Genomic DNA, 18,171 nt, shown 5'->3' with positions numbered 1-18,171 from the left:
ATTTATTGAATTCAATTCTGATTATAAATTCAGATCAAAGTTAGTAAGAATAAAAATGAACTTACTGCCTGTAACTTTTTCTTGGCTTGTTTTGCTAACTCTGACATATCTAGACTACTGTAGAATAAAAACAAAACACCATCATGTAAACATCGCACTTCTGTACCGACTAGAATATAATATGTCCGTAGAACAGAGTAACGCGCCATAGATGTTCAGAAATGGACTAAGCACAAAATCCATAAATGTGAAGTACAGGTCACACAAAAGGTCAAGGTTAAAAATAATTGGGTGTAAAATTGTTGGGTTTTTTTGCAAAAAGGCCTGTGTATGATATTTTATAAATGTAACCTCACTTTATTTATAAATGAGCTTACCCTGTAACACAAAATTCTGAAATGTGGGGTCAAGATTATGCACAAGGTTAAAGTAAACATCTCAGCATGACAATCATGCTCTCACCGAGGTGCATCTGTGAATTCAGTCTCATGAGAGCACCTTCTTCAGGTTAATAAAAAATGAGTTAAAAAGACATAACCCACAAATGTTTTCAAAGTAAAAAATAACAGCATCTAAAGTTTCAGGAAATGGAGGTTGGTGTCAGGTGGAGGCAAAATAGAAGAAGTCATTTACAAATTATGCTAACTGGAAATACAAGGTCAAGGTCATAAAGGTCAAGGTAAATCAAAATGTGGGTTTAATCAAGATATCTGTTTTGTGTTCATTCACAAATGAGGTAAATGTTAAATGGAACAAACGGAAGAAGGAAGAAGGCAGATAACCAACATTGTCAAAGATGTACATGTCAGATACCAAAGATTAAGATAAAGTATTTACAGTGCTCCCTCGATATAACACTAGTTTACTGACTGTGGGAGAGATCATTCTTTTATCAAAACTTCAGCAGAATCTGTCTCCCTCAGGTAATCCAGCGGGAAATAGTCCTTGTCTCGGGTTAGCTAAAAGAGCTATCCCATTCACGGTCAGTTCGTAAATGTATACTATATTGTCCAGCCATTTACAGCTAATCTCTTAGTTTGATCTGACTTATTAAAAACATGCCATTGGGAAATCTCAATGACTTCATTCTATAACATCTTTATTAAGTATATATCTAGCATGTCTGTAATTTAATAGTGTTCTGAAAATTGTTTTAATGAATAATGAGAATACCTGTCAGCCATTTCTGGTATTTTAAAATGAATGCCCGTCCTGTGATCTGAAATAATGGAAAATATCTCTGACATGCCATCGAAACACAAGTGCTTATTTCTTGTACAATGTTGTTACATGCTCTCACAAAGAAAATGTCACTTATAAACATGTATAATATTACTTATAAACATGTATAATGTTATTTATAAACATGTATAATATCACTTATAAACATGTATAATATCACCTATAAACATGAATAATGTCACTTATAAATATGTATAATGTCACTTATAAACATGTATAATGTCACTTATAAACATGTATAATGTCACTTATAAACCTGTATAATATTACTTATAAACCTGTATAATGTTATTTATAAACCTGTATAATATTACTTATAAACATGTATAATGTTACTTATAAACCTGTATAATATTACTTATAAACATGTATAATGTTACTTATAAACCTGTATAATATTACTTATAAACATGTATAATGTTACTTATAAACGTGTATAATATTACTTATAAACATGTATAATGTTATTTATAAACCTGTATAATATTACTTATAAACATGTATAATGTTACTTATAAACCTGTATAATATTACTTATAAACATGTATAATGTTACTTATAAACCTGTATAATATTACTTATAAACATGTATAATGTTACTTATAAACGTGTATAATATTACTTATAAACATGTATAATATCACTTATAAACATGTATAATATCACCTATAAACATGAATAATGTCACTTATAAATATGTATAATGTCACTTATAAACATGTATAATGTCACTTATAAACATGTATAATGTTACTTATAAACCTGTATAATATTACTTATAAACATGTATAATGTTATTTATAAACCTGTATAATATTACTTATAAACATGTATAATGTCACTTATAAACATGTATAATGTCACCTATAAACATGTATAATATCACCTATAAACATGAATAATGTCACTTATAAATATGTATAATGTCACTTATAAACATGTATAATGTCACTTATAAACATGTATAATATTACTTATAAACCTGTATAATATTACTTATAAACATGTATAATGTTACTTATAAACATGTATAATGTTACTTATAAACATGTATAATGTCACTTATAAACATGTATAATATCACTTATAAACATGAATAATGTCCCTTATAAACATGTATAATGTCCCTTATAAACATGAATAATGTTACTTATAAACATGTATAATGTCACTTATAAACACGTAAAATGTCACTTATAAATGTGTATAATGTTACTTATAAACATGTATAATGTTACTTATAAACATGTATAATGTTATTTATAAACATGTATAATATTACTTATAAACATGTATAATGTTATTTATAAACATGTATAATATCACTTATAAACATGTATAATATTACTTATAAACATGTATAATGTTATTTATAAACGTGTATAATATTACTTATAAACATGTATAATGTTACTTATAAACATGTATACTGTCACTTATAAACATGTATAATGTCACTTATAAACCTGTATAATATTACTTATAAACATGTATAATGTTACTTATAAACATATATACTGTCACTTATAAACATGTATAATGTTATTTATAAACGTGTATAATGTTACTTATAAACATGTATACTGTCACTTATAAACATGTATAATGTTACTTATAAACATGTATAATATTACTTATAAACATGTATAATGTCACTTATAAACATGTATAATGTCACTTATAAACATGTATACTGTCACTTATAAACATGAATAATGTTACTTATAAACATGTATAATGTTACTTATAAACATGTATACTGTTACTTATAAACATGTATAATGTTACTTATAAACATGTATAATGTTACTTATAAACATGTATACTGTCACTTATAAACATGTATAATGTTACTTATAAACATGTATAATGTTACTTATAAACATGTATAATGTTACTTATAAACATTATAATATCACTTATAAACATGTATAATATTACTTATAAACATGTATAATATCACTTATAAACATGTGTAATATTACTTATAAACATGTATAATGTTATTTATAAACGTGTATAATATTACTTATAAACATGTATAATGTTACTTATAAACATGTATAATGTTACTTATAAACATTATAATATTACTTATAAACATGTATAATGTTATTTATAAACGTGTATAATATTACTTATAAACATGTATAATGTTATTTATAAACGTGTATAATATTACTTATAAACATGTATAATGTTACTTATAAACATTATAATATCACTTATAAACATGTATAATATTACTTATAAACATGTATAATGTTATTTATAAACGTGTATAATATTACTTATAAACATGTATAATGCTACTTATAAACATTATAATATCACTTATAAACATGTATAATATTACTTATAAACGTGTATAATGTTATTTATAAACGTGTATAATATTACTTATAAACATGTATAATATTACTTATAAACATGTATACTGTCACTTATAAACATGTATAATGTCACTTATAAACCTGTATAATATTACTTATAAACATGTATAATGTTACTTATAAACATATATACTGTCACTTATAAACATGTATAATGTTACTTATAAACATGTATAATATCACTTATAAACATGTATAATATTACTTATAAACATGTATAATGTTACTTATAAACGTGTATAATATCACTTATAAACATGTATAATATTACTTATAAACATGTATAATGTTACTTATAAACGTGTATAATATTACTTATAAACATGTATAATGTTACTTATAAACATTATAATATCACTTATAAACATGTATAATATTACTTATAAACATGTATAATATCACTTATAAACATGTATAATGTCACTTATAAACATGTATAATGTTACTTATAAACATATATAATGTCACTTATAAACATGTATAATGTCACTTATCAATATGTATAATGTTACTTATAAACATGTATAATGTCACTTATAAACATGTATAATGTCACTTATAAACATGTATAATGTTACTTATAAACATGTATAATATCACTTATAAACATGTATGTCACTTATAAACATGTATAATGTTACTTATAAACATGTATAATGTCACTTTACCAGGTTTCCGTTGACAAAGATAATAGGCCAGTCTGTCGGTCAGTTCATACTGACATTCTACCAGTCTGTCGGCCAAATCCATCTGACCCTCAGTCCTGCAAAAAATAAATATCAGCAGCATGTATTCCAGTCTCTAGGATTCAACATCTATTCATATGTACAATTTTAAAATCATACTTGTTATTGAAATTAAAGACTTACTACGGTAAGCATAAGAAAGTTTAAAATTGTTTTCCGAGTGTTTCTATTCATGCGCATGCATGTGAGATGTCAACTTAAAACTTTGATTAAGAGTTCAAGACCCAGAAAAATATAAAAAATGTCTACACATTAAACATACTCCATTGTATGGATTAGCACACATATCTAAGTGCCTACAAGAAAGATAACTCTTACTTAGCATGGTCAATAGGAGTTTTTCCGTTAGAGTCGTATGCCCCTGGATCAGCTCCATAAACAACTAACAGTTCTACCTGTAGCGGTTGACCACTCTGGCCAGCTACATGTAGTGGACAATTCCCTTTCTCCTAATACAAGAAAAAACATATTTCAAGTACAGTTGGCTATAGTAGCAACTTAACCAGTCACTTGAAAACACTAAAAGCTCTTGAATCAACACAACAAAAGCACTGAATCAGACTTACCGGGTGAAAATAATTTGGATCTGCTCCTTTGGAGAGAAGACGTAGACACGTCTCTAAGTTATTTGTTCTCACGCTCGAGTGTAATTGCTGTAAAAAAAAAAAAGTACTTGTACAAAGCATTAAAATTCAGCACAAGAATACTACTTAAAATCAATAATACTATAACAAAAGAATCCAAATCAATAACACTAAAGAAGCAGAATTTTGTTGTGATAACATTCAGAAATAAATTGCAGGACAGTGGGGTTTGGAAACAAGCTTCAAATCTATTACACATACACTGTAAATGAAAACACTGTATCCATATCAAATGTGCTGACCAGTTTTATAGTTCAAAACATAATGTACATCTGATACTACCTGCACTTTTTAATTTACTTGTAACGCAATAGATAAGTTTTAAATGTAAAATCAATTTGCAAGACTAGTATTCCTGATTCATATTTCATACCAACACTTAACATCGTGATTCACAGACATCAATACGTGAGAACATAACTCTGAAAGCGAACTGCTGTCGGATCAAGAGTTTTTACATATTTTCAGCAATATAAAAATAAATGCGAGTAATTCTATTTCACAGGTGGTGCTTCTTGGTAGATAAAGCAATAAAAAATTCCTTGCCTATATTTCAGAATCTGCTTTACATGTGATAAGTAAACATTGTTTCCCATTTAACAACATGCATTTTCAAACATTTTCTTTGTGAATATTTCAGTTTGAACAGCTCAACCAAAAGAGATTCTATAAAGCGGGCCTTACACCTTTTTCAGGGGAGACCACTCTCAAGATTCTATAAAGCGGGCATTGGATCTCTCTCAGGGGAGACCACTCTCAAGATTCTATAGAGCGGGTGTTAGCCCTTTCTCAAAGGAGACCACTCTTGAGATTCTATAAAGAGGGCATTGACCCTTTCTCAGGAGAGACCACTCTCAAGATTCTATATAGCGGGTGTTAGCCCTTTCTCAGGGGAAGCCACTCTCCAGATTCTATAAAGCAGACATTAGCCCTTTCTCAGGGGAGACCACTCTCGAGATTCTATAAATCGGGCATTGGACCTTTCTAAGGGGAGACCACTCTCCAGATTCTATAAAGTGGGCATTGGACCTTTCTCAGGGGAGACCACTCTTGAGATTCTATAAAGCAGACATTAGCCCTTTCTCAGGGGAGACCACTCTCCAGATTCTATAAAGCGGGCATTGGACCTTTCTCAGGGGAGACCACTCTTGTTCTTTACCTTGCTCAGGTCGTCTATAGAGCTGAGCTCCCCATCCCTCTGTTTGTTTACAAACTGTAAGAACTGGTATTTGGACCTGATAAACTCGGTTTTTACTGGACTGAAATCACAAAAAAACCCATATGTATTATATACACAGCTTATATAAGACACATACATCTTACATAGAACACTTTTTAACATTATGAATACTCAGCAAAAGGCTATTAATAGAAATGTTCTTGGTTCTGACATTTTGTACTAAATCATGTACAGTTGAACTTCAGGATCTCAAACATCAGTATCTCAAATACCATGGATATGTCAAAGCGAGTTGGAAGCTCAAATTACATTTTCTTTATGTATTTTTAATCTCAATATCTCGAAGCCTCGGATATCTCAAAACTTTTCTCCGCCCCAATGAGTTCGAGATAATGAGATTTGACTGTAAATCATTTCCATGAATTATCCTTTAAAGTCAAAATCAATTAAGTGTTTTTACTATTCTTACTCACATGTAAGCTTGTAAGCATTTAGTTACTAATTTCAGGAATTCGTAATTAAGAGTGTGACTGAATGTTTCGACATTCTTAATGATGACATTGTTCTATCTCGAGCACTTACTGGACTTGGTCCCGGGGGCCGGGTTTCTTCTTCCCATGTTTACTCTGGGAGGGATCTAAGAGAGAATGTTCCCAAATGCTGTTTGCTCCATGGTTAGCTAAATGCTGAACCATCTGTAAAACAGAAACACGTAAACTTAAAACACAGACAACTGTAGAGGGATTATTCCCCCTGCTTAACTCTACTAAACACAGACAACTGTAGAGGGATTATTCCCCCTGCTTAACTATACTAAACACAGATAACTGTAGAGGGATTATTCCCCCTGCTTAACTCTACTAAACACAGGGGGTCAATAAACCATGTGCTTCCCTGTTAATAAAAGTTACAGAATTACAATACCACTTTCATCATCAGATGTGTAAAGATTATATTTATTTAGCTTAATGAAATTTTTTTGAGAGAGAGATTTAAAATTGCATAACAGCACAAAACAGTCAAGTGGCTACTAGGCATATGTATCAGAAGGATCCTGATTAAAAGAGGACTCCAGCACAGGGCTGATTACTTCATTCACAACATAATTAAACTTGTGTAGAGAAGCAATACTACCTTTGTTACGTCATTTATAAGCACTATGAATCAATTCTTGCATACCCTGGGGTATAGTGCGGATTAGTTGAGAAATTTTCCAGTTGAAGATCACCAGAATTCCAAATGTAAGAAATCAATAAAACCTATTGGCTTAATTAAGATAGATAAACTTTTAAGTGTCTATCAATTAAATTTTTTGTCAAAATTTCATATATTTGCAGGAAGCGTTAAAGACTCAATTTTTAACAAATGGTTACAAAATCTGCCTGTTTTGATATCAATCACATGTTGCCTGTCAATAAAGCAAAATAACCATCTATGAAGTCAATGAACACATGATTTAGAACATGAACACCATGATATACATTGTATATATGTTGTAGCATAACAATTCATAACTGTACCTTTACAGAAATTGTACTACTTAGGTAACTCTACCATTTCAGAAATTGTATTGTTACAGAAATTGTACTACTTAAGTAATTGTATTGTTACAGAAATTGTACTACTTAGGTAACTGTGCCGTTACAGAAATTGTATTGTTACAGAAATTGTACTACTTAAGTAATTGTATTGTTACAGAAATTGTACTACTTAGGTAACTGTACCATTACAGAAATTGTATTGTTACAGAAATTGTACTACTTAGGTAACTGTACCATTACAGAAATTGTATTGTTACAGAAATTGTACTACTTAGGTAACTGTACCATTACAGAAATTGTATTGTTACAGAAATTGTACTACTTAGGTAACTGTACCATTACAGAAATTGTATTGTTACAGAAATTGTACTACTTAAGTAATTGTATTGTTACAGAAATTGTATTGTTACAGAAATTATACTACTTAGGTAACTGTACCTTTGCAGAAATTGTACTTCTTAGGTAACTGTGCCATTACAGACTGAAATTGTACTACTTAGGTAACTGTCATCACAAAAATTGTACTACTTAGGTAACTGTGCCGTTACAGAAATTGTATTGTTACAGATATTGTACTACTTAAGTAATTGTATTGTTACAGAAATTGTACTACTTAGGTAACTGTACCATTACAGAAATTGTATTGTTACAGAAATTGTACTACTTAAGTAATTGTATTGTTACAGAAATTGTACTACTTAGGTAACTGTACCATTGCAGAAATTGTACTTCTTAGGTAACTGTGCCATTACAGACTGAAATTGTACTACTTAGGTAACTGTCATCACAGAAATTGTACTACTTAGGTAACTGTGCCATTGTAGAAATTGTACTACTTAGGTAACTGTGCCATTACAGAAATTGTACCACTTAGGTAACAGTCCTGTTACAGAAATTGTACTACTTAGGTCACTGTACCGTTACAGAAATTGTACTACTTAGGTAATTGTATTGTTACAGAAATTGTACCACTTAGGTAACTGTGCCATTACAGAAATTGTACTACTTAGGTAACTGTCCTTTTACAGAAATTGTACTACTTAGGTCACTGTACCATTATATAAATTGTACTACTTAGGTCACTGTACCATTATATAAATTGTACTACTTAGGTCACTGTACCATTATAGAAATTGTACTACTTAGGTCACTGTGCCGCTACAGAAATTGTACTACTTAGGTAACTGTACCATTACAGAAATTGTACTACTTAGGTCACTGTACCGTTACAGAAATTGTACTACTTAGGTAATTGTATTGTTACAGAAATTGTACTACTTAGATCACTGTACCGTTACAGAAATTGTACTACTTAGGTAATTGTATTGTTACAGAAATTGTATTACTTAGGTAACTGTCCTGTTACAGAAATTGTATTACTTAGGTAACTGTCCTGTTACAGAAATTGTACTACTTAGGTAATTGTATTGTTACAGAAATTGTACCACTTAGGTAACTGTGCCATTACAGAAATTGTACTACTTAGGTAACAGTCCTGTTACAGAAATTGTACTACTTAGGTAACTGTGCCGTTACAGAAATTGTACTACTTAGGTAACTGTGCCGTTACAGAAATTGGTCTTAACGACAACTACACGCAGCAGCTGCTAACGTCTTTCATCAGTCTCGTTAATACACACTACACAGTACTGATTGTATGATGTCACAATCACTTATCAAATTTTATATATTCTTATTAATTTTCAACTATGTTTTTTTTAGTATTAGATAAATGAAAAGAACTATTTCATTCCTATACATTATCAAATCCTACTCAGTGCTACTTCCTATTTTATTCCTACCCAGTGCTACTTTCTATTTTATTCCGCATTTTGAAGGTAATGCAATGTTCAGCTAGTGTTTGACATTACCATGAACTTCATTTGTTTGTGGCTTATCAATAAGTCTGTCCTCTGACTTACTAGTAACTGTGTGGGACTCCACTGTTTGTTTGTTTGTTCGTGACTTACCAGTAACTGGGTGGGACTCCACTGTTTGTTTGTTTGTTCGTGACTTACCAGTAACTGGGTGGGACTCCACTGTTTGTTTGTGACTTACCAGTAATTGGGTGGGACTCCACTGTTGTTTGTTTGTTCGTGACTTACCAGTAACTGGGTGGGACTCCACTGTTTGTTTGTTTGTTTGTGACTTACCAGTAACTGGGTGGGACTCCACTGTTTGTTTGTTTGTTCGTGACTTACCAGTAACTGGGTGGGACTCCACTGTTTGTTTGTTTGTTCGTGACTTACCAGTAACTGGGTGGGACTCCACCGTTTGTTTGTCCGTGACTTACCAGTAACTGGGTGGGACTCCACTGTTTGTTTGTTTGTGAGTGACTTACCAGTAACTGGGTGGGACTCCACTGTTTGTTTGTTTGTGAGTGACTTACCAGTAACTGGGTGGGACTCCACTGTTTGTTTGTTTGTTCGTGACTTACCAGTAACTGGGTGGGACTCCACTGTTTGTTTGTTTGTGAGTGACTTACCAGTAACTGGGTGGGACTCCACTGTTTGTTTGTTTGTGAGTGACTTACCAGTAACTAGGTGGGACTCCACTGTTTGTTTGTTTGTTCGTGACTTACCAGTAACTGGGTGGGACTCCACTGTTTGTTTGTTTGTGAGTGACTTACCAGTAACTGGGTGGGACTCCACTGTTTGTTTGTTTGTTCGTGACTTACCAGTAACTGTGTGGGACTCCACTGCCCCTTTGTGAGTGACTTGACTTGTGAGATGTGACGACCTAAGCTCCTGTGAACACTGCAGCACTCATCACAGATCAGAACACCACGGTTAATGGACGCCCAGGTGGGATCTTTAAAATATAAAAAAAACAAGCACATATAATTATACATATTTACTGTTTAAAGACTTTGTTGCAGTGGCAGTTGTGATCTTGATAATGGACAGTTCCCACGTCTCTTGGAGGGAGAATGGACAGTCCCTGGGGGCTCTTGGAGGGGGGAATATTGGACAGTACCCGGGGGTTCTTGGAGGGAGAAATAATGGACAGCCCCCGGAATCTCTTGGAGGGGGGAATATTGGACAGTCCCCGGGGGCTCTTGAAGGAAAAATAATGGACAGTCCTCGGGGGCTCTTGGACGAGAAATAATGGAAGTCCCCAGGGGCTCTTGGAGGAGAAATAATGGAAGTCCCCGGAGGCTCTTGGAGGGGGGAATATTGGACAGTCCCCGGGGGCTCTTGGAGGGGAATCTGATGCATCATCCCCACCTTCTTATAAGGAACATTTGAATCAAGTATAAACATATTGGAACAAAAAATGAAATAATGGTGACCCAGACTGTGAAACAAATTTCATCAAAGTTAACAGTGACCTTGACCTTGAAGGTATGACTTTGGATAAATAAAAACAAGTATTATGGACTGACAGACGGCCAAACAGACAATGCATTACGTTAATATGTTCTGTCAAAAAAACAGGCTTATTAATATGTCTTTCTAAAAGCACCACGTCATACAAAATATCAACATAGAAAACTGCATTAAAATCCTGAAAAAACATATCAGTCTTCAGCCTACATTAATCTCAAATGTAATCATCAACTTCTAACAATCTTGTTTTCCGTAAATGCATGCATTCAAATATTGAATGAAAAATATTTTATTGCACTGGATATAAAATATGCGGATATATAGGGAACACCCCCAAATTATGAACAAAATAAACAATAAAGGTCATTCACGGTACACTATGTATTTTGTACAAGGTAGTAAGTTAATACACTTTCTGCGGTAGACTAAATAATGAGGCTATAGACTAAATAATGAGGCTATAGAGCTACTGCACTCACGACTCATTAGTTAGTAGTAACCTGATTTCATTTTCTGTACACGGTGAATATTGATCACACATTGATGACCTAACTCTGAGTGTATTGTGTTTATCAGTAACAGCCATATGTTTTAACATCTGATACACAATCTCAGTGCTTCTGATGCTAATCACAGACTCCATCAAATCTCTACTTAAACGCCAACTTAGATTTTCTTCAAATACAAATTAATATACTGGAATACTTCAGAGTATTTCTACTATAACTTCAGATCTGTTGTACGTTTGTAATTTTGGAAGCAGTAAACACATCAATGTTTTTTTCCCTCCCTTCCTGAAATCTTGTTTTTAGGGCCGATTTGTCGGTGTTTTAATCAGCATGGAAACGCTTGATCTGGTGGAGCACCAGTAGGCACCCTGTCAAACACACTGATGTAGATAAGGGTCCCGATAACATCTCCCCCTCGGAGGCCTCCCAATTCACAAAAAAATATCAGCCAAACCAAGCACAAAGGCAAAGGGGAGAAGATTAAAACTACATCTCACCAACAACTTGTTACTAGGAGTAAGACTGCTACCAGATGCTGAAAGGCTAATAGGCAAAGAGTTCTGACAATACCTGCTGAAGGCATTAATGAGCATGCATGACATGATTCAATCATTTCCATCCAGTAAATAGTGAAAGCCTGGCTACAAATTAACCTGTCTCTTAACTTCAGAATCATACCTCTACTACTAATTTACACTACTGTGTTTTACTACCAAGTTATATTGTATGATATATATATATATATAAGCACGTGTTTACGAAAATTAGATTTTTTAAGATGATTGATGAGATGATTGATTTATAAGTATATAAATATCACCTCTCTGTGTGTTTCAATATACACACTGTACATTAACAATTATCAACATTAACAGTTATAATTATATTTTGCTTTATTACATTTTATAACTTATACATATGTTATAAATAAATGCACAATAAACACAGCTTTTGATATCATCTGAGTCATCGCTACATTAGCATGGCTATACACAGCTTCATAAACACATAAATTTTGTTTTGTTCTTCAACCGTAAGTTTTAAAACATATATAATGCACATGTGATATCCTACATACTTAGAGGGTCCCTGATGTAGCATGGAAACAACAGGCATTATTTACAAATGAAATGACCCTCTTGATATAAATATCATAAATCAGAAACCACATGCTTTATACTTAAGACTTCTAACAGTTGATTTGTACAGCAGAGGAAATGTATGATTGCTTCTCAAGAGGTTAAAATGCTTTTTCTAAAAGTACAACAATTTACTGTTTAGCTGGAGCACTTGTGTAATGATGACAATAATGAAACATTGGGGATGTCAATGAATCGGAACTTTTAAGTCTAAGGAATGAAATGTAATCGAACAATGCAACAAAATCTTACAATAATGGCCCATACATACACACACCCCTCCCCATCCATCAATGTTGAAGTAGAATAAATAAACGTGATAGGAACATGACTGAAGGCCTATATCAAATACATACTACTGTTATAGTCATAAAATATAAATTCCACATTGTTACACCCGATTACATAGACTGTGTGTGTACAGGAAATCAGTTCTTATCTAATTAAATGAGTAATTAATCCACTATATCATTAATACATAAAAACACTCACAGTCAGAGCGAGTTCATTTCACACATACTCAATGATTCAAGGTCATTCTGAGCGAGCTCATTTCACACACACTCATTGATACAAGGTCATTCTGAGTGAGGTCATTTCACACATACTCAATGATACAAGGTCATTCTGAGCGAGCTCATTTCACACACACTCAATGCTACAAGGTCATTCTGAGCAAGCTCATTTCACACATACTCAATGATTCAAGGTCATTCTGAGTGAGTTCATTTCACACATACTCGATTATTCAAGGTTATTCTTAATTTGTCATATGGTTTCTGCAATTCGATTTGCACTGCAGACTCCCGAGTGAAAGTTGTGTTCTATTTCTGGGCTATTCTCTACAGATCAATACACCGAATGTCAAATTTTTCATTCTACAGTCATCAGTGCTGAGGAAATTCATTATGTATCACATACTAGTATAGACTAATTATGTTATTATATAGACTTCATGATTCATAACAGTGTATACCACTTCTCCATGTAAATACAACTGTTCACATAGGTGTGAAGAATAAATATCAAATTAAAGTATTATTTTCACATATCAATTTATTACTCACTCAGGTTTTAAAGTAAAACGGGCAACCAGCATATCACACACTATTCAAACTCTGGCCTGATGCCTTTTGATAATAATCATGACTTTTAGTGCAGCTGGATATTGAATAGCATTACTTTATGACATGCACTAGAATTAGCTTAACACTGTCAGTGAGTCATTTACATTCAGTTGAAGATATGACTACTCTCATGAAGGTTTATATTGTGGTCCTTGAACGAGGAAGAAATTTCAGTACGGTATCTGCATCAATTTCTTCTCTCCACCACGATGTTTCCAATATGGGGACCTTCTAAACATTGCAAAAACCCTGTGTTGGTAATAAACCCCACCTCTTAATCTCTGATTGCATTCTGCAAGCTCTCATGTCAGATTAACACATATGGGTAAGGAGAGGTTAGAAATTCAAAAATTAATGATTAATCAAAAGTGATCATCCACCATCTTGAAGCTAGTCAGAGAGCTTTTTAAAAAGCACTTTCAATGCATTTGAAACACTTGATAATAGTACAATAACCCTGCCTAAAGAATCATCAGAGTATTACACACAAAAGTTCCTCAGTGAAAAAATATCCCCACCCATTGATTGCAGTCTGGTTAGACTCAATAATATCCCCTACCATTGACTGCAGCCTAGCTTGACTCCATAATATTCCCACCCATTGATTGCAGTTTAGCTAGATTCAACAATATCTCACCCATTGATTGCAGCCTGGTTAGACTCAATAATATCTTCTACCATTGATTGCAGCCTCACTAAGCTCAACTCAATAATATCCTTTACCATTGATTACAGCCTAACTCAACTCAATAATATCCTGCCCATTGATTGCAGCCTAACTTGAGTCAATAATATCCCCACCCATTGATTGCAGCCTACGTGTGTATATATGGCACATGATATAATGATATTGAGCTTTAAACAATTCTAAATGCATAGATTTATACAATGTCATGCAGTTATATTGTTACTGGGCATTATTAATTGTTGGAGAAGATTACCCAAACAGTTTAGAGCAAAGTGTGTCCACCCCCACCCCACCATCACCAAAGTGTGTCCACCCTTGACCCCACCATCACCAAAGTGTGTCCACCCCCACCCCACCATCACCAAAGTGTGTCCACCCCTGACCCCACCATCACTAAAGTGTGTCCACCCCTGACCCTACTATCACCAAAGTGTGTCCACCCCCACCCCACCATCACCAAAGTGTGTCCACCCCTGACCCCACCATCACTAAAGTGTGTCCACCCCTGACCCCACCATCACTAAAATGTGTCCACCACTGACCCCACCATCACCACCCCACCATCACAACTGATGCAAAACTACATGATCATCAAGTAATCATTCATTATATGTATATATCATAATGTCATATATCAATGCATGTATATTACTGGGGTACTTAGCAGAACCATTTGAAATAACATGTATACTTTTTAACACACATTTCTCATGAATGAATGTTACCCTAATTTCATTATTACATTCTTATTGCATATACAAAATATCAACGGTAAATCATCTGCACATGTTGTCGTGTAGGATCTTTAAAATATAGTTGTCACTGGCAAAACGGGTTGATCTTCATCCCTTGAAGTTGAAATGCAGAAGTCATTTTTGTCTTTTGTATGCATTAAGGCAGAACTTATATTTTGAACTATTTCAATAATTCATAGGAATAAATCATGCCCTGATTAATTGATATAAATCTCAAGATCAGGCCAATATATATATGTATACATATATTTGTTTCCTATTAATACCAAGGCAAAAAAATCAAGGTAGGTACTAAGGTAAGTTTTTTTTTTAATTAGCATATTTTTAGGGGGTTGGTTTGTGCAACATATACTTTAAAAAAAAAAGGGACCAAAACAATGAATTAAATTTCATAGAGGTCTCTAACCCCTCCTTAATTAATATGACCTTGTACAAAAGATAAATGCGAATCCAAAAGGAAGAACGGTCCCCACCCCACTCTCAAAATTGATAAAGTACATTATTATTTTTGCCTATTTTTCACCAGTGTCACTTGTAAGATACTAAATGACGACTAGGGCTGAGTATTGGTCAGAAAAATTTGATACGATACGATATCAGATTTAACGATTATACACAATATATTGGGTTTTATTATTTCTCAATGTAAATCAAACAAAAACAGACGACAAGAAAAAATAAAAACACAAAACAACTTTTCCTTAGTTCTTCTTCCAGGGACAAAGTAAAAGAGAGAGAACGAATTATAATCATTCACTGAACTTCAATCAAATTCAGAACTTCGTACAGAGTAGCAACTTTTTTTCCCCAATAAGTCACTAAATCTGATTGATCATCTCATTACGAACTGACGCCGTTACGAAGGTAAGAAAATCACATGCATATACATAGTCAACCTCTCCAAAGGTACAAGTTGTCTCGCTACGTTTATGAAATGAGAAAATAACGAACAGTGATCAATCTCATAACTCCTATAAGGAATACAAAATAGAGAGAGTTGGACAAACACGGACTCCTGGATACAGCAATTTTGTGATGCCAGCGCAAATGAAATACCAAATCAGTTGTCCCTCCCGATGTGGTGACTACTGCTGAACACAGACTGCAATTTGCTTAGTTGTTTTTATAAGGGTTTTTTTTTTCACTGCTGAAATAGTTCCAGCATTTCGATTTTTTCGATGACATTTTGCATATAAAATATCAGCAAGGTCGATCTGGATCAAAGGTATTGAAAGTTAACACAAATACACTTAAGAAATGAACAGCAATTTTGAGCTGTTCATGGTCAGTATGAACGGATTTGGATTTGAGGTAAATATCAGCAAGGTCGATCTGGATCAAAGGTATTGAAAGTTAACACAAATACACTTAAGAAATGAACAGCAATTTTGAGCTGTTCATGGTCAGTAGCGATTCACAGAAAATTTGCCTCAAATCCAAATCTGTTCATATTGACCATGAACAGCTCAAAAGTTTTCATTTCTTATATTTATTTACTAAAACACCGTTTGTTTACACTGTTTCTATTTTGTTGCATAAAACGAACTCCTAGCCTCTGTCATAGTAGTTATTGTGAGGTACGTCAACACATAGACATGACGTCACATTTCGTCTCACTCTGCCTTTTATCAACATTGCAAGGTGCACTGTGTTTTGGAGGTAGGAGACCGCAAGATTGGGATGATAATCCACGTAAGTTTACAATCTTAATCCAAAGGTGTGACTTGCGAGATCTTTGTAACAGATGTTCTATTTTTTTCCCCCAAACCATTACGCTCTCTCAGTTGCGTGCTTTAAGCAAGTTCATAATCCGTTCATAGTCAATGAGAACGGATTGTGTCGCGCGCCGAAATTGGTTGGTTCATAGAGGAAAATGTGATTTGCAATATAAATATAAAGAAATATATCGGTAGGTGCATTGAAGGGTATGTATCAATACTCAGTAAGGACTTCAATATCGATATATATCTTGAGGTCTTGATATATCAGTGCACCCCTATTGTGGACCCCTCTGGAAAACATTGCCTGGGGAGGATCCCCCATCCCGAAAATTTCTTGGAGGTCTTGGAACATACGCAGTGCGACGGTGAGTGAAAAAAAAGGTAACAGTAACTTCAACCTACTCCATATAACCCAAGAACACTAACTGATGACTATCAGAACTAATTATTGTCAAGATGTGTAAAAATGTATTCTGAAGACAGCATGGTATATTACAACTATTGACAAAAAATTTCACATATCATTTCGAGGTTTAATGTACTTCAAAATACAGGGAGAAAAGAAAGCACAGACAGAAGTATACACACAAAGATCCATTACTGCCACTAGCCTTTGTTTCGAGGTATCTAGTAAGTGAATACTTTATTACTAAAGCATGAAACAACATAATGTTCACGTAAAAATCATTTTAAGCACCTCACATATAGTGACTACTGCGACAAAGATAAAGCGGCCAACTGCTGTTTATTAAAGTTTTGGTGTTGATAAAGCAAAGGCTGAAATGATTCATACGCGGATGTGTAAGATTAACCCCCAGTCTCCCCATCTCGCACTTACCTGGGGCCGTACAGTCGGCGCACACCTCAGACGCCGCCCTTACTTTTGTCCTGGACATGAGGACCTACAAAGGCACCATCTAAAGTCTCTGATTCTGCATAAAAACGTTAAAAGGTACCCTCCCAATATTTTCCACAACACAGAAGAAATATGAAGTAGGGTATTATGTTTCAATGACGGTTTCGAACTTTTCCATCTTTTTGTAAATCACCTTTGTTTTAAAAAGTAACAATGCAGATGAATTTTAATTTTCTTATTATGATTTTTCCAATGAGAACATTTAACCAAGTACATGTGTTTGATTGAAATAAAACGCTAC

The 18,171-nt window shown here is 33.4% G+C and overlaps 1 protein-coding gene across 4 annotated transcripts in view; it reads right to left on the bottom strand.

The window, feature by feature from the left end:
* LOC125664445 (ARF GTPase-activating protein GIT2-like) overlaps positions 1 to 18,024 on the bottom strand; it is a 39,000-nt gene extending 20,976 nt beyond the window's left edge. For 3 of the 4 annotated variants that reach the window (XM_056151044.1, XM_056151041.1, XM_056151048.1), the window contains exons 1-9: positions 17,853 to 18,012; positions 10,424 to 10,557; positions 6,788 to 6,900; positions 6,185 to 6,284; positions 4,948 to 5,034; positions 4,700 to 4,830; positions 4,304 to 4,398; positions 1,174 to 1,219; positions 66 to 117 (exon numbers count right to left, since the gene is read on the bottom strand). In XM_056151044.1, coding sequence (XP_056007019.1) covers positions 66 to 117; positions 1,174 to 1,219; positions 4,304 to 4,398; positions 4,700 to 4,830; positions 4,948 to 5,034; positions 6,185 to 6,284; positions 6,788 to 6,900; positions 10,424 to 10,557; positions 17,853 to 17,910 — 816 coding nt within the window. In that variant the 5' untranslated portion in view covers positions 17,911 to 18,012. Of the gene's footprint in view, positions 1 to 65; positions 118 to 1,173; positions 1,220 to 4,303; positions 4,399 to 4,699; positions 4,831 to 4,947; positions 5,035 to 6,184; positions 6,285 to 6,787; positions 6,901 to 10,423; positions 10,558 to 17,852 lie in introns of all 4 variants that reach the window. The other variant, XM_056151038.1, reaches the window with a different exon arrangement.
* Between the last annotated feature and the right edge of the window lie 147 nt (positions 18,025 to 18,171).

This window comes from Ostrea edulis, chromosome 1, assembly GCF_947568905.1.
Source record: "Ostrea edulis chromosome 1, xbOstEdul1.1, whole genome shotgun sequence".
NCBI lineage: Eukaryota > Metazoa > Mollusca > Bivalvia > Ostreida > Ostreidae > Ostrea > Ostrea edulis.
Note: the sequence above shows the minus strand (reverse complement) of the source record. Positions and strands in the feature narration are given on the sequence as shown.